The sequence below is a fragment of the Echiichthys vipera genome (assembly GCF_963691815.1).
Source record: "Echiichthys vipera genome assembly, chromosome: 4".
NCBI lineage: Eukaryota > Metazoa > Chordata > Actinopteri > Perciformes > Trachinidae > Echiichthys > Echiichthys vipera.
The window spans coordinates 14,158,380-14,176,816 of NC_139829.1; the positions used below are offsets into that span (position 1 = coordinate 14,158,380).

The following is an 18,437-nucleotide window of genomic DNA, read 5'->3' on the forward strand; positions in this document are numbered from 1 at the left end:
TACGAAATTAGTACATTTGTTTATTGTCACTTTGAACATTGATTAACAAATCAACCTGATGAATAACTAGAAAACAAGTACGCTTTATGCTCACGTTACAAACAAAACTCGTGACCTTCATTACAACATAAACATGGTCGAAACACGAGCTGCACTGAGGCCTCACAGCTGATTACAGGGACTTCATAATCCCTGTCTCCTGTGGATTTATGCTAATGCTGTTACTAAAGATAAACTTAAAATCAATGCCTCATCACTGAAAAATCAAAATGCAATTAACCTAAGGCACAAGCTCAGCATGCATCTTTTTTTAACACCAAACACAAGCTTCTGTGACAGTAAAAGAGGATGAAGTCAGACCACAAGGCTGTGTCGAGACCTTGAGTCTTGCTGCACAGTCAAAAACATTAATTGTAGAGGTACTGTAAGATGAAGCGGTGCAGTTTCTGCCGGTTTGCTGACAACTGGAACAAAGGGCCGACACTCAGGAACACGCCTCCTTTCTGACGCTCCTCCGAAAGGACCTGAAGCGAACATAAACAGAGCGCTGTCAGGGCCCTCACAACCACATGCTTGTTATTCAGTAACCTTTATTTGAACACTGGGAGTTTTCTTATCTTTAGTGGTGTGCTTTGTTGCACAAGGCCAAATAAACAACACACAAGTAATAACAGAGATAAAAACAGGACTTTTCAAAACAAGGAAACTTCAATAAAACAAACAAAGATAATGAAAAACTAAAATGTTATGTATTTTAACTGAACCACCTTATTCACACAGCACAGTCTGATAAAATGAGTTGAAATGGAAGTTCAGATAGTGCTGTCTTTTGTTTTGTTTTGCAATTACATAAACACTAGACGCACGTTTGTTTACCCTGTGATTTGACCTGTAGATTTTAGAAATCAAGCTGTCTTGACATCAGGGAGTAGAATGAGCTGTCAAATCCCAGAGACAAGCATGATAATGAACATTCCTGACTGATAACCTTGATAAGAAAGTTAATGACGGCCTTGTGAGATCCTTGCTGATATCTAGGTCAATTGTGCTCTAATTTTAAAAGTTGGTGATTCTCAACGCACAGACTTATAGAAGAGACAGATGGATGCCGCGTTAAATGGTAAATTGAGAAAGCAAGGAATGGATTAAAAGGTTACATCAGAGTTATGAGTGAGCTGGTGTTTTCCTTCAGCTCAGATTTAATGCCTTTTTTATTATTATTATTCATTGCTGTTGTTTGCAGAGTCGGTTTAGATAAGGATAACAGACGCTCATATAAAACATTTTCCTTCTTGTAGGAAAAGCAACTTCCCTGGATTTGAAAACTACAGCTTCATAATCCATCACAATAAACATGAAGCCTTTATCTGGTTTTGTCAAAGTTTAAACCTCGGTTCATTGAGCCTGAATGTGTTTTCATATCAGGTCACCTAACAACCCACAGGAAGAAAGAGACATTCATCACTCAGGAATCCTCAAAAATAAGTCACTTTACACAGTGTCCCTCAAATCAAAATTGTATTCTCAATGCAGCAAACAGGCCACTAGCTTACTGGAAACAGGACAAAAGGGCAAAATAGCGAGCCTATATCCGACCACAGGCACCGGAGAAGCTCACTTATATCTCTTTAACCAAATTGTATAAGCTGATCATATATGTCCATAAAGACAATAATTATAAGTAAAGTAACTGCAGCTATCATACAAGTGTAGTAATGAAGAAAGTCTAAAGGATTGCATTTCAATTCTGCTATGCGACCCAAAAAGTATTTTTATGCTTCAAGGCTTTACTTCTGTTTCATGCGTGTAACTACAGTGACTGCGTTGGGCACTGGAGCGCTGCCAACACACGGGTGACCTACTCTCACTACTGTGCCTGAGCTCATCCCGCGTGGACACACAGCTGCCGCTCTGCCAACAAGATGCTCTGTGAAGACGTTGAGTAAAGAGTAGCATTAAATAGAAGTACTCAAGTAAAGTTCATGTATGTCAAAAATATACTGAAGTACACCACTGAAGTGTCTCTGATCCTGCAGAGCCGTTAAACTGGTGCTACAAGTGAATTTCAGACAATTTGTAAATGCTTTTAGTTATATCCAGCATAGTCTGAGAAACAATGATGTAAATGTTAAGTAGATAAACTCAAAAGTAGGATTAAAGGTTCAAAGAAGACCAAAAAACAAAGTGTCGCCCATGCTACACTTTTCTAATTTCTAATTTGAAATTGGTTGTGTCTTTGGAACAGTGAGTTCTTTTTAAAGATCGACATGTCTGCCTACAACATGATTGGATATGGCTGGCTCCAGTCAGGCTCAGTTTCTCGTTTACCGGCTTTTCAACAATGCTCTTGAGCTCGGAGCTTGATGTGAGCGGAAATCCAACCTGATTCTGCTGCAGCGATTGATTGATTATTAGCAATTTGGAATCAGGCTCACCTGGGAACAGATTCATTTTAGAACTGAACTTTTTGGGGAGTTGTTCTGCAACTAAACTTTCAGCCCTGAGCGGAGCTGTAATTCTCCGAAAACAAGACAGGTTTAGAAACACATACACATACACAGGTAGAGGCTGTCACTCACCCCCAGGTCTATTAGTGATCTAACTGCAGTGTGTGCAGCCTCCTCTGAGCAGCTCTCTGTGAGATACGGCACAAAGGCACACATGAATCAAAAGAACAGACACATCACCGATATAGAAAAAACCAGGTCGAGATAACAGAACAAAGCTATTACCAGTGGGACTGATGGGGTTTTTATACTGAACATTATTGAAAAGTCTCATTTGGGTAGTTTCTGATTGTCTTACTGTGTATGTTTTTTAAGAAGAGTGCATATGATGTGAGCAGGGTCTCTGCTGGCTAGGGCTTTGACTTCGAACTTCGATATTCAAACATGAAAAATATTTAGATATATACCGTATTTTTCGGATTATAAGTCGCAGTTTTTTTTAATAGTTTGGCCGCGGGTGCGACTTATACTCTGGAGCGACTTATCTGTGAATATAGCCCGGGCTATTATTTATTTCAGTCACGTAAGAGACTAGGCGTATATCAGCAATCGTCACACACACACGTCAACCAATCAAAATTCGGTCATGGCAGAAGTGCATTGTGAAAAAAAGATGCTATCTGCTACTTCCGTACCTATGAGTTGGCGGAGTTGTTCAGAAGTGACACCAAGGAAGAAGAGTCCATTGGATTTAGTGATTAGGAGTGATAGATTGTTTGGTAAACGTATAGCATGTTCTATATGTTATAGTTGTTTGAATGACTCTTACCGTAATATGTTACGTTAACATACCAGGCACGTTCTCAGGTCGTTGTTTATGCGTCATATAACGTACACTTATTCAGCCTGTTGTTCTCTATTCTAGTTTTATTTTAAATTGCCTTTCAAGATGAAATGTTTGAAATTCTTGGTGTTGGATTTTATCAAATAAATTTCCCAAAAAAATGCGACTTATACTCTAGTGCGACTTATATATGTTTTTTTTCTTCTTTATTATGCATTTTCGCCTGGTGAGACTTATACTCCGGAGCGACTATTAATCCGAAAAATACGATATATATTTAATAATAATAATATCAAATATTAGGAAGGCCTTATTATTCAAACCTGTTATGGACATTATTTTTTGTAAATCTTTTTGCTTGAAAACGTTTTCAATTCAGATGCCGAGGCTTTTTCACGCCGGGTGAAGGTGTGAATCGCGAGCTCATTAGCAAGGCTATTATTGTCCATCTGGACTCCTGTAGTTGACATTAGAGCCAGTCAGGAATGGTCAGGAATGGGGGTGTTTCACTCAGCATTGAAAAACTGATGCTAATTATCTGGGCAACATTCTCTAACACCAGTCAAGTTGTGAATTTGTTGTAATGTAACATTAAAACAGGAGATGACTTTGATTTTTGGGCAAAAGTCACAACCCTACTGCTGGCAGCTTTTAATGCTACGCCACGAAGAAATAAAAAATCTGTGTGTGTGTGTGTGTGTGGGGGGGGGGGGGGGGGGGGTCAGGTTAAGCTCACCATAATGGCGCTTCTTCTTATTTGCTGTGTCACACAGATGGGATTGTATCCGAGCCACAAACTCTGTCTCTGCAGCAGAAAACAAACCAAATAGAGCCAACGACATAGACAAGAAGAACACCATCATTCATATTGGCTTAATGTTGAACTTATGAATGAGATATTCTGCTTCTTAGCTTTGAAAAATAATGTGGTGAAATACGGTTCAGTAAAATGATCTTAAGGTCAAACATGTTTTAACCAGTTATATTTGTTAACCCGCCGACACCAATCAAACATAAACTAGAGACCAAGATGGTCTCTAGTTTAGCGATCACACCAGCCATGACACCAAATCAGGGCAGGAGTGTAAGGTCGGGGGGGTCTTCCTTACTTCTACCGCCCTTGTTTGGATCACACCCATTTTCAAATTCAGCTTCTATTTTGATCTCAACTATCTGTATAGTTTTATAACTGTACCTTGCTCAGTAGCAATGCTATCACGGTCACCGGATCTAACCACAGACGTATAAACACTTAGCAAAACATACAGTACACATACCTGGCAGAGTTGTATGTATAAGGTCCAGTCCAGCGATCGTCCAGCACAGCGTCCTCAGATGACCAGCTAGCATACTGCAGAGGAAGAAGAGCATCTCTGGACACTGACTCGGCTGGCTTATCTAGAAAAGCAGACAGAGACAGAAGCAAGAGTGGTCAGAAATGGCAACATGAGGATGGATGGGGGAGAGCAGGGATGAAAGAGCATTTCCCGCTACAATGAGCACATCGTGAGAAGTTGCTGTCAGGCGGTCTGTCAACCCTGGAAAGTAATCTAGCTGCAGGACAGAGGCACACTTGATAGAGCAGCACACTTGTATGTGGGTGTCTCAGGTTCAAATCAGTGCTGTTGAAGTAGGTTTTGTATTTGATTTCACGCAGCAACATTCAAGTTTTTATTAATAGAAGGAAAGTCCTATTAGACTCATCCCATGTCTTCAGAAGACCGTCAGAGTATTTTCCTCTTTTATACTACAGGGATATTAGCCTGGCATCGTCACACGGCTTTGCAAATGCGTTTTATTTCTAAGAAGTGTTATAAACGGTGCAGAGCAAAATGCCTCTGGGCACAACTGGATAGACCTACACCCACTCAGAGCAAAACTGTTTCTGAAAACATTTTAGGCGATAGATAGGCACTAAAGAAATTTTGATATATATTTGAGCAGCACTGCCCAGTTTGACTGCTTGATCTGAGTTTTGAGAGCTTGTTAAGCCATCGTCTTAAACCTGCCACGCATGAAATAGTCTCAGTGGGAGAGGGGCCAGACGTACCCGCCAGAGCAAATGAAACATGAGCTTGATTGGCTGTGTGGCTTGGGCACTAGTTCCGGTATCTCTGGAGAGATAAGAGTTGTAACGTCAGTGCACTGCCACAACCTACTGAAATCTCCTATTCATATCCTCAACATTTTGGTAAACTATTCAACAAATTCCAGTCAGTAACTCAGTGAAAACAGGAAGAAAACTCACCGCTGTAAAGGAAAGAGGCACAATAATCGTTTAACTCAATTATCTTGTTTTCATAATCAGCGGAAGCCAAAACTGTCACTGAAATAACATTTGATTCATCGCCCAGCCTGTGTAGAGTACAGTTTTATGTTGTTTAAATTTATTTCGTGGACACTTCTTTACGATTTTTCTGTAATCAGCGTTGGTTTATTAGGACTGTAATTCACATGACTTTATAGATGAATAAATTACACCACGAACCAGCTCTCACCAGAAAGCTGTCATACAATACACATCCTGAAATCTATGTGTTGTCCAGAAGCAAGTCAATCGATGTATACGGCCAAAAGTAACATTACAGCCATATTTGATTGTTGAAAATCTTGTTCAAAAAGCATGGGTTTTAATCTTCAGGTATAACAGCATCCACTATTCTAGAAAGGCTTTCCACAAGATTTTGTAACCTGGCTGCAGGGGTTTGCTCCCATTCAGCCCACAGTGGGAGTTAGTGAGGTCGGGCACTGATGTTGGGTAATAAGGCAGAGATGTTGGATGGGGTCAGAGCTCCATGCAGTCAACTTCTTCCACAACAAACTCAAAGAAACATTTGACTCATGGTTTGATTCGTCTTCTGGTATGAGGGAGGCCATTAAACTGAGGGTTCGTTAAATCCCTTATTAAATAGTTTAACACTTTTTATGGGGCCATTATAATCATGTACCACGGAAATATATTGGGACAGAGTTTATGTTGTTGAATGTCAATGTGCTTTGCATTCTTTGGTGATTACATAGCTATAGGAAACCATTATGAGATGTGAAGTCTCCCAAAGGATGGATGCTAATACCAGTACAGCAAACTGGACAGGCGGCAGCACATAGGGACCACTTTGCTCAGCGTTCTCGTTTTTTTCTTTACATATACAAATTCCCAAAATACCATACACCAAAGTGAGATTTCATTCAGCGTGACATTTTGGATGTTGCTCATCCAACTTTTAAACGAGCAGTTGCCTTTTAGTCAAATAGGCTAATTCAGTCAGTGTTTAAACACTCATTATGCTAATATACAGCACTTGGAAGCTTCAATACAAAACAGAACTTTAAAATCAAAATGGCAGAGAGAAAAGAGAGAGCAGCACACAAGTCCACTAATAACTGGTGTTCTGAAGAGTAAAAACACATTAAGCAAGAGAGGCTGTTTGGCAAAAAAAAATATACTCACTTAATGTCCACATTAACAAAATGCACTCACAGGATAATATTTAGACAAGCCACATAAGCAGATAGATCAGTGTATGTGCTGTCTGATTAGTAACAGAAACAACAGAAAGAAAGAAATGATTCAAATAAATAATAGACAAGTGCTCCTTAGATTTAAAGCTGAGACAAAATTTTAAATTAAGAACTTAATATTCATAAACACAATAACTGATGGAATAGAATTACCACCTTGTGGTTGTACACCTCCGCCAACCAAAGTTGCAGTTTACATACAAACTGTTCAGACCTACATATTATATGTCGTGAAGACTTTAAATAATTGTAATAAAAAGGTTTTAAATGTGTTATTTCACACACATCTTCAATCCAGACAGAGGATCTATACAGTCACCACAGTTTCAAGATAAGTGTCATCAATTCAGTCTTTGACCAAATGTCTCCCGTTCTGTTCCTGAGTTATGGCGTTGAATAACAGAACATCATGATGACACAGTGAAGTTGACCTTTGTACTATTGGGTATAAAATGTCATCACTTCATCATTTTATCCTGTTAGACATTTGTGTGAAATGTCATAACTGGGGTAGGAATTCTTGAGTTATGGCCAAAACCCCCCCCCCCCCCCCCCCCCCGCATTCTGTGCGGTCCCAGTAACCATCACCCTGGACCACCAAAGTGTAATGAATTCATCCTTCAGTTCTAGTGGACATTTGTGTTAAATTTGAAGACATTCCCTGGGACGGACAACCTAATGTACCAAAACCAGAACCAACATGTACAGTGAACACAATGACGCTTTTAAAGTTCAGGTGTTTTTATCAAAAATCTCGAAACTTCAGCCCACACTTAACCAGGCCTCTCCTTGAAAATGTTTCCTTGCAGAAACTTATCTTGAATTACCAGAGTGCTTTGTGAGACCACCTGAAGTGAATTTAGTCAGGCTTACTGATAACAGGCAGAGAACGAGGTGATCAGGGAATTCATTTCGGGTATGGAGGTGTTTTCTGTCCTTGTTCAGAACCTGAGCCGTGGAGCAGAGGCACCGGGAGAAGAAGAATGGACGGAGAAAGTTTAAAGATTAGAGGAGTAAAGCTGTATAAACATTGATGAGGCTCTCCCTCAGTGGACAAAGCTGAAGTCAGATGATTTTGTAGCAGTGTGGAGGTGGTAGTGGTTTTACTTGGGGTAGGAAGTCAACTTCCTTGCGGCACAGGTAGGCATAGGAAATCATTTGGATGTATTCTGTGTAGCTCACCGTAGCTTAAGTCTTAAAATCTCTGATAAAAAGTGTCAGATAACAGTTGTAGCCCAAAGAAAGCAAGTAAGATGATATTGTGTGGATCCAACGCCAGCCGGGTAAAGGTGAAGTACAAAAGCAGCATCCAAAATTAAAAGACTGATAATCAACACTCTAAATGTTGTAAGATCAAGGTCTTCGTCATGCAAACTTTTATAGATACAACAGCAGGAGAGAGTTCACTGACCCCTTCGTTCCAAACTGATCTACTATGAACATAAAAACACAAAACGGTCTACACAATATGATAAGCTGTCCAGCTACAGATCTCTGTTGCACACATCTCCAATAGGTTTGCCTATCCCACAGCCTATTGCAGGATTATAACATATTGTTATGTACATAATATAATTTGGGGATTTAGTCCATTTTATGTAAACTGTAGGTAAAGCACCACATTTTGTTTTAAGCCTAGTTCTGACCAAAGATTCACAGTGAGACGAGACGAAACGATGCGGTGCGAACTGGCCAGCTTCATCTCGACTCAAACCAGCTGATGTTGTTGCCTGGGACTCGCCAGCAGCTGATTTTAGAACGTAAGGCACGTCACCATTTTCAACGGCCAATTAACTCGTAGCAACGTCCGGAGGCTGGCGGGAGGCTCAACGAGCCCGCGAGAGAGAAACAGAGACAAAGAGAGAGATGGTCAAATGAGCAATAGACTAAATTTGGAAAGGGAGCGCCATCTGAATTTGAATTTTGTTTTCTTTGGTGGTTTTTTTTCCTTCTCTATCTGTTGTTCTTTTCTTTGTTATTGTTTTTCTGTGACTTGTTTCAACCCACAAGCCAAATATCAGATACCGACTGATTCAAATTAAATTTTTACTTTGTTTATGATTAATAATTATAAATATTTATTAAGCGGTTGAAGATGAGATGAGATGAAAAATAAGAGGGGGGTAGGACTAGAAAAGTGTTTAACTTCTTCCTATCCCTTTTGAACATGAACTATATTATTTTAGACATGTATTTATCACTTAGGATTCTGAGGATCCCATTAGCTTGTCTTTCTTTTTTGCTTTCCTTTTTACTGCTCATTTGCTTTATTTAGTTTGTATTATTATAATGTTTACCATGTTCAATAAAGGTTAAAATTTTAAAAAAAATTCAGCAAGAACAACACAGTGAATCAAAGAAATAAAACATTATTTTCACTGTTTCATCACGGCTAGAAATGCAGCTGTGGCAAGTACCTCACTATCTCTGTCCTCAATCACATTAAAAGATGCTGCAAAAAAGCCTTAAAAGTCAGAAGTTAGAGAGCCGTTGCTATGGAGACGATACACCGGCGACTTTCAGGGCTTGATCACTAACAATTTTTTGAGAGCTTGCACATTTTGTTTGTGGACTACTTTTCTTTTTCTTTTGTATGCCAAGTTTAGTCAGAACACTTGCATCTAGATTTTAACCATTTACTGCAGCAATATGCCTTTTCAGTTTGGTAGTGCGACTCTGCTCACGTGATGTTTTGGAAGAAGTCTTACGTTAAGCACTTTAATTTGCCTTTGCTGTTAAAATGAACTGTGATAAAAAAATAAACTTGCATTGCCACAATTGCTTAACTATATCTACATTTCTGCTCTTTCTCCACTCATTTACACGTATTCCCCTTAAATTTGTCACTATAACATTGTAACACTCGGTTTCAAAATGACAGTTTGTGTAAAAAAACTCCTGAGTGTACCTTTGATGGTAAATGTTATATTCTTTTTTTATGCATTTTGATCTGCTGAAAATCTACCATGTGACTGTTGCCCTCTTTTCATGTTATTTATGTCTCACGCATACTGACCCCTGAGGTACTTGAGGCAAAGTCCCTCTGCAGTGTTTTCTGACTGATGCAACTGCCCTTTGAGCACTGGCTGTTTGGTCCCTTTGGAAATTGGTGAGCTTCCTTGTGTTGCTTTGAAAATTCACATATAACAGTCATGGCTTCTTTTAAAGATTAGACATACTGCTAATTGGCATTCAAGTTACGTGACTCAACTGTGTAGGTGCTTTTGTAATGGAGATTTAGTTACTTCAAAGTACTTTTTTCCTGTACGTGCCCTGTAGGCAGTCATGGTATGTAGGTCGGGCAGCGTGGAGCAATTTTCCGTTCATAAAAAGTCTGTGAATAAGCCAGAGAAGCCCAGCAGTGCTCTTCTGTACCTTGTAGGAACGCAGGTCCTGCTCCTCCATGTCACAGTCAGAGTCGCTGTGATAAGGGTCGTCGGAGGTGCTCCAGGTCAGAGCGCCCTCCCTCTTCCAAAAATCACAGATGGGAACGTCTCGGGGGATCTACATACGGGTAGGATGGGGAGTAAAACAGAAAGCAGCAGGTCAGACTGTATCTGTCTGTCTCGTAAAGGCACCTGTGGCTAATTTCAAATAGTGAGTGTTTGAGGGCAGATTTTGTGTTCAACGAGTTTCGTTACAAAATAAAAGATCTGAATAACAAACTTTTACACAATAGACTGTCAACACCAGTTGTCCTGCCTGCGAGTGCGCACATTAACCTTGTGCTATTGTCACTTTCTTTTTATGATCAGCTTTCTGTTTTATTAATCAAGTCTGTACTTTTATTTTGTTTCCATTATTCTACTAACTTGTATTTGCAGATAAAATGGTCACCCGATCCATCTTTGAATAATTCAATTAACTGGAGTAAAGAAGAGTCTTTCAGACGTTTTTGGTCCCTGGTCTTTGGTCGTCCTTTGGAAGGCACCTGAGCTGAAGCGCACATGACACACAATTCAGACCTCTTTGTTTCCTTCTTCTTTTCCGCAAACAAAAAAATGAACTGTTCTTCAACATTTGTAAGCCACATGGATTACAAATGTTTATATCAAAGTCGAAAAACTAGGATTAGTTTGCAGTTGCAGTTTACATCCAAACCTTCCAGACTAACATAATATATGAATAAGACTTAAGGAATTAAGTGTGTTTATCTTAAGATCTATACAATCACCACAGTTTCAAGATTCCCCAATTCAGTATCCGACCAAATGTCTCCCCTTCTGTTCCCGAGTTATGAAAAATGTAGTTTGGCAGAACATTATGATGTCACAGTGACCTTTGACCATTTGCATATAAAACGCAATTACTTCATCATATTATCCTATTTGTGTGAAATGTTGGCATATTTAGCATTGGCCTTCCTGAATCAGTTCATCCTTGGACATTTGTGCCACGTTTGAAGAACAATATCCATACGTATGGCCGAGCGGACAACTTACCCACTGCTGTCGCGGAGGTGTAAATTCACTGTCACTTAGTGGTAGTCAGCGTAAAAAAAACCCTGTTGCTACTTCAATCAGCTGACTGTCCAAAGGGAGTGTCCACACAACAATTAAATAACGCAAACCTGATACTTTATAATGAGTCTATATATACTCCCAATATTTCATTTTATTTATTTATTTTTCTGAACAGTGCAGAATTACATTTTGTAACATTTAGGAAAACATTTAGAAATGTGTAAATCTATCTTACTTCTTCCATGATCAGGATGCCACAGCGTACCAGACTGTCAACTGCATCCAGAGCGAAACTCTGGGACGACTGACAGGGCTGGAGAGAGAGAAAGAAAGAGACAGAGAGAGAGAGAGAAACAGAGAGAGATTACAATTGGTAAAGCTCAAAATGTGAAAAAAGAGGCATGGGATAGGGAATCGACAGAGAGTGAAAGAAAGAGAGGGAGATAATATTTGGTGAGCACAAAGATGAAGAAAGATTAGAGGCACAAACAGCTTCAGCCCATCACATCTCTGTGAAGTTCAGGGGGAGACAGCTGACAGAATAGTAGAGAAGAAAGAAAAGATGGCGAGACCAGGAGCGATACTTTTCGATGAGAAATGGGTTGAGAAACATGGCTGCAAGCTAAGGAGACAAAAGAGAGCAGATGCCAAAATGAGAGCTGCGCAAACAGAGAAAAGAATATAGGAGTATTTCTGGCTCAGATTCGGATCCCTTTATGTCAGTCTGATGGCGCACGCGCGCACACACACACACACACACACACACACACACACACACACACACACACACACACACACACACACACACACACACACACACACACACACACACACACACACACACACACACACACACACACACACACACACACACACACACACACACACACACACACACACACACACACACACACACACACACACACACACACACACACACCCCTGATAGAGGCAGCAGAGCAGGATGAATGGCTGTTCAGCTCCATTAAACATCCATTGAATGAGACACACCGGGTGTGTGTGTGATATAAATTCATACTCACTGGCATGAAGCCCGGAGGCAGGAGATGGCAGAGCTGCAGGGCTCTCTCTGTCAGCTCGGACTGGCATAGCACCACATCAAACTCCATGTCACCGCTGACCTGCTCTCCGTCCACGCCGTCACTCCTCACCCTGCTGCTGACACCACTGCTGACCACCTCGCACAGCATGGCGGACACTGCACACGCTAACAACAAAAACACAAACACCGGAAATACTTTCTTAATAAAATAAACATTTGATTATTGGCTCTAATTCCTCATACACACTGTGAGAAATCTAGTGTTTGATATTATCCAAAGTAAGCAGGTTTTAGTTTGTATCTTAGCAATATATCTCAAAAACATATAAGGATCAAGGATTTCCGCCATTTATACAAGTGTTATCTCTTTATTTATACTTTTTATCCCGATCATCCTGCTTTCATGTGCTGGTGGGAAAGTCTTGGCATCCAGATAGTTTGTGTCCCGAAACAGAGTCACAGATTTTGTCACAAAATCAAACACAAACCATTTTCGAGGCTGGAGGAGATTTGAGTGTCCTTAAAATAAGTAGGTACGGTACTTTTATTTTACGTTTTAAAATTTGGAGTTTCTTCTAGTCAGACAAATTAGTTATATCATAAGGATTTCCTCTTACCTTTTCTTAACACGTCATACCCGGAAGAAAACAGCAGCTCTGAGGAAGGCTGGAGTACAGCCGAAACTGTCAGCTAAGAAAAGGTAAGAGGACATCCTTACCATATAACTAATCTGTCTGACTAGAAGAAACTCTAACTTTTAAAATGGATAAAGAAGACATTAGGAATGCAATCGATCTTTTATTTTACGTGTTTCCGTTTTCTGCCACTTTATAAAATCACAGAAAGAAAAAAATCACAAGCAGTATTCAAAGTGATTCAAATTAACTTCACTAAGACATGCAATATTAAAGTGACAAACATTAATGCATCACTAATTATAGTTCAATAATATATCATACATTATTCTCAAATGGGACATTCTGCAAGATGAATACTTTTACTTCACTTCCTATTCAATCAAAACAAGTCATGCAGGAATAATGAATCATGCAGGCGATGTAGCTTCCTGTACTTCAAAACACCACGTTATTTTTAACACCACAGTTCACCAATAATGAAAACGGGGCTTCAATATCTGTGGCTTCACCCCAGTCTGCCTGTTACCATGATATCTAGAAACAGAACAGCACATGTTTAAGTAAAACTTATTGAACCTCAAGGATGAGCCAATATAAAGCTTTCCAACGTTACATCACCATATATTACGCTGTTTCCAACCCCTGTCTGCAATGTCTGCACCAGGCACCTACAGTAGGGTTAAGGTAAGGGAATGACTGTGGTTATGGAAAATAAACTGGGGGTAAAAGCTGCAGTACTTGAAAAGCAAAAAAGAATTTGAAGCAGAGTGAGACCTCTTCTCCGTCCTGAGCCAATAGGAACGCTCTCTCTCGTTCTGAAATGACCTGTGATCGGCCAAAGTCTCTCGTCACAAGCTAGATTTTCTAAAGCCTGAAAACAGAGCCAAGAGGAGCTGCTAGTTTTCTTTCGTCACGAGCAGGGCAACTGTTAACTATTCATTAGGAGGCTTGATTTTAGTTAGCTTTTTTTATGGGGGACGTCTAATTTATATTTTACTCAGATGCCAGTTTTTTTTAACACTTAAATAAAACATCTGATATAACAGTCTTTTTAGAAGAAGCTTTAAATTAAAAAACAAGCCGTCAAAAGCAGACTGTAATGTGAAGAAGGTCTGGTTTAGGGGTAAATCTCAGTCTTTCAGTTGAACTATGGTCTCATATTATTCTAATGCCTGATTTCCATGAATACCTCACTTATTACAAGTGCAACATTTGATTTATTATCTATACACATGACACATAGTGACAACTGGAAATTTGAAAACAATATCATACCAAGAATTGACAAAAGATACTATCTTAGTTTTTATGTTTAGTGAAAAAAAGTGTAAATGCTGCATGTACAGTGCTCAAAGCTTAGCATGCTTTAAATACTTAGAACATTAAGTACTTAAACTTTAAAAAATGTCATGTTTCAATTTGATTTTCCATGATAACATGCCAACACTCACCACGGCCAAAGCCTCCCACGAAAAATAAGATGCCTCTAGAACACAGAGTCTTAGGATGATATTTAGGCTAATAGGAAAAGTGTTATCAGCTACACAAAATAAAACATGCATGCAAGGTTGCTCACCACCAACAGCTTCCAAGATAAAGGTGTGTGTTACAATCTGGGCTTGGAGGGTGAGGTGAAGTGTGGCAGCAAGAGAAGGACGGGGCACAATAAGGGGGTATTTCCTAGAAGGGACAGACAAGGAAAGTAGAAGGCTTCACTGAAAGGGAAATTGGATTTTTGATAAGCAACTCAAGTTTGCTGTGCAGCTCTTATCAGTATTCCTCTGTTTTTCTTTTCTGATAGACAGGAAACCAACCTAGACGGCACCGCAGCTATAATGAGGTGAGGGGCGAGCAGGGAGAGCGTATAGTGGACAACATCCTCTAAACTTCCCCCGAAACCGACGTCTTTGTTCCTGAACAGCAGTTCCTCTGTGAGCCAGGCCACATCATGACACAGGACAGAAGCACTCACACCCTGCGGAGAAGAAGGACAGAGAAGTTTTATTTCAAAATGAGATGTGAGCATTAACCATCTGGTGACGTTAGTAAGAGACTGGTGGGTATGACTCAGAAAATCACTGTCACGCTCTAATAAACTAGCACGGAAACCAATTCCATTTATGAGCCTCTTGGAGTATTGATAGATCCTGAGAGGGGCAGGGGCGGATTTTACTGCAACTCTTGACAGCACCGAGGGGAAAATTGCTCAGCAAACACACCAACACAGTGATGATGCATGTACCTTGCGGTGTCTGTACAGCAAAAGACTGGATACCAGACTGGTGGACATCACAGCTGCGCAGGAGGTTGTGGCTGAAAAGAGAGGACATACACACAGAGATCACTTGCATACCAATAAAACAAAAGCATACAAAGATTTGTTTACGACTCAGTAGGGGAACATAACCCTGGACCCACAGAAGATGAGGTGGAGGATGATGGCGATGCTGAGGTCTCTGTCTGGATGAGTTGGCTCTTTAAGTTCAAGTGTGTAATGAGAAGGCAGAAGCCATGGCATCTTCCTCTGCCCAAACACACTGTCAGTTCTTGAGTGCATAAAAGTGAGATGGTGAGAGAAGGGTGTCAGGAATAATTTACAGAAGTGTCATTCTAGGCCGCCACAACTGACATCTGCGATATCCATTTAATGTATTTAAATTCTGTGATTACCTCTCTACTGGCTCCAGCCGCCCCCACGACCCTCAAGACTAAACGGGAATAGCTAATAGATGGATGGATTATCTCTCAGAGTTATAAAGTTCTTTTCATTATTAGTGGTAGATTCTGCCAATCCCATGCTGGATTCAAGCCCAAATTAATCTCACTGATAGCAGATAACTGATGTTTATTGTTGCCTCTCTTTACACTGTATCAAAGTTGTGTAGGTTACTGCTGATGCAAACATGCTCCTGATGCTTAAAAGCATTACAATGGCAAAACATGGACTTTATGTAATTACAGTAAAATCAAAGCTGCATCTGCAAAGCAGAAAGTTATTTTGTAATGTATCAGTTTTAAATATTGCTGGGAGTAATGGAACAAGAGTGAGAAGCCAGAGTGAGATATTGAATCAAGAGTTGCACACCTTCAACTCCTCAGTAAGGTATTTTATTAAATGGGACCTATTGAGCTATCTGTCATACATATATAATATAATGGTACAATGTTGAATATTCATATTAACGGTGGCCAAAGTTCAAATAATGTGGTAAACCTATGTAAAAGTAATCCCTGTGATTTCAGGCTGTCCTCATCGTTTATAACTTTTTTCTACTCTTGGCTCATAGTGGCAGATTTATGATTCTTTATATGGTCATCTTCTCAAGGCAAGCTACTGCAGTGGTTATATTACATACACTACTACATGTAGCTACATGGTTCATCAGGGAATGCTATAATCTTGGTTGCATGTTATTTCTGATCACATTCCTTCTGAAACAAACCCGGTTATGTCGTTTTTGTTTAATTTTTGTAGAAACCCTTGGTGATTGTTCACAGTAGAAAGTACTGCTGTACGCCACTCAGTCTCCAGCTGCAACGGACGGTACAGAGACAGCAGAGAACTAAACAAGGAGACCTGGAAACGTTGACCAATCGGAGAAAACTGAGCTTTAATGTTAGGAGGCGAGCTTGAAGAGAACAACAAAGCGTCTCAGACAGAGGTTGAATCGAGGTGCAGCAGCTATGGGCAGCATGAGGAAAACAAAGTGCTTTTTGAACATCAAAGCATGTAACTGTGCTCTAGTAGAAACATAAAATACAAGTATGAACTTGAAATGTAACACAGTAGGTCCCTCTTAAACGAAAGTTTGTTTGGCTGCAGCAGTGAAACAGATCAGAAGTCGCTCTGCTCACTGAGTGTTAGCTGTGATTACTGTGGTATCAGCAAGTGAGGTTTAATACAGCAGTCGGAAAAATAGACCAGGACTGAAATCATAAAGATTACTACTTTAAAGAAGGACTTGGTCTGTAAACTTGATGAAAAGACCCACTGCTGGCCTCGTGCCATCAGAATGTGTTGCAGTAAATTGGATTCATTGTCAAGGGAGTCAAGTGAAGTGTACAAGAAAGAAATTATTTTTACAATTAACAATTGAAACTGTGACTGCACTTGCAAATAAAAAGGTAGTACAAATTTGTTTTTTTCTTACCAAAATGGTCCAAAACATTGGCAACTATCGTGGGTAGATAATGACAATAATTATTAAATAAATAAAAACACATTTAAATCATATCTTAACTGAAAAGAAATCCGGTTTGAATCAAAATCGAGCACTATTACGACTGTTTACAAAATATTAAGACAAAGCTGAACAATAGAGGAAACTAATCAAGTTTTATTTGCTTGAGCTAAAAAAAATGGAAAGGCTTCATTTGATAAAATTACATGGAAATAATTAGTAATGATCAACTCATTCTTATTACAACATCTGTGGCTAATTAGAAAGAAATGAGCTGCATTTCCAGTAAACGCTAAATGGCCATTATTGTAGTTTGATGGTTAACTGGCTGCATTATTCCAGAGAAATAAAAGGAGCATGTATGTGTGGGTAAAATAACGCTGAACTCAGGCACTGTAAGTGCATAGCGTGTAAAATAGAAGCTGCATCAGTCAAAAACAGAGGTGTGTGCGATACATTTCATGAGCAGCTTATCTGAGGCCACGTCGGAGTGATATGAGTGTGTTATTTATGCCTCTTAGCTGTGTATGTTCGAGGGAGATATATGGTAGTGTATCAGAGAGAGTGTGGTATATATGGCTATTTATAAAACAGTCCTACAGACAGTGACATTGTTCATCTTAAAGGATAAATAAACTGTGGGTGGGCTTTAGGTTCCTCGAGAAACTCAAGTAACTTCATTACTAAAAATAATTAGTTCTTTGTATCAAAGCTTCGTTTAATGAATTGATCTAATGTAAACATATATGGTGCGCTGTGTTTCGGCACGGACGATTACTACGGTTGCACAATGGCCTTTGGCTGAATACAAGAAGACGTGATGGCGCGGATACAAAGTGGATGAAGAGAGAGAAAATAGCGATGAGACACGCCAGAGAAAACGGTCTACAATCACCACAGTTTCAAGATCACAAATTCAGTATAATTGAATAATGAACAGAAAAGCGCTTTTGCAGAACATTAAGGTGTCACAGTGAAGTTGACCTTTGGATATAAAATGTGTAAATTTGTGTTAAATGCTGTCAATTCGTGTAGGAATTTTTAAGACATGGCCCAAATTTGTTTTGTGAGTTCAGTGACCTTGACCTTTGACCTGCAAAATCTAATCAGTTCATCATCAGTCCAAGCGGACATTTGTGCCACATTTGAAGAAAATCCCCCCAACGTGTTCCTGAGATATCCCGTTCACAAGAATGGGGCGGAAATCCCCAAAACATAATCCATTCTGAGGCATAAAAACATATTTTTTTATTTTAAGAGATTTAATTTTTACTAGTAA

At 39.6% G+C, this 18,437-nt stretch overlaps 1 protein-coding gene across 1 annotated transcript in view; it reads right to left on the reverse strand.

Moving 5' to 3' along the window:
• Positions 1-407: 407 nt before the first annotated feature.
• gpat2 (glycerol-3-phosphate acyltransferase 2, mitochondrial) overlaps positions 408-18,437 on the reverse strand; it is a gene marked incomplete at both ends in the record, with an annotated part of 33,662 nt that continues 15,632 nt past the window's right edge. The window contains 11 exons of the mRNA XM_083911695.1: positions 408-524; positions 2,580-2,635; positions 4,028-4,096; positions 4,569-4,689; positions 10,189-10,317; positions 11,512-11,589; positions 12,320-12,504; positions 14,554-14,657; positions 14,792-14,952; positions 15,220-15,290; positions 15,396-15,523. Coding sequence (XP_083767821.1) covers positions 408-524; positions 2,580-2,635; positions 4,028-4,096; positions 4,569-4,689; positions 10,189-10,317; positions 11,512-11,589; positions 12,320-12,504; positions 14,554-14,657; positions 14,792-14,952; positions 15,220-15,290; positions 15,396-15,523 — 1,219 coding nt within the window. The remainder of the gene's footprint in view (positions 525-2,579; positions 2,636-4,027; positions 4,097-4,568; positions 4,690-10,188; positions 10,318-11,511; positions 11,590-12,319; positions 12,505-14,553; positions 14,658-14,791; positions 14,953-15,219; positions 15,291-15,395; positions 15,524-18,437) is intronic.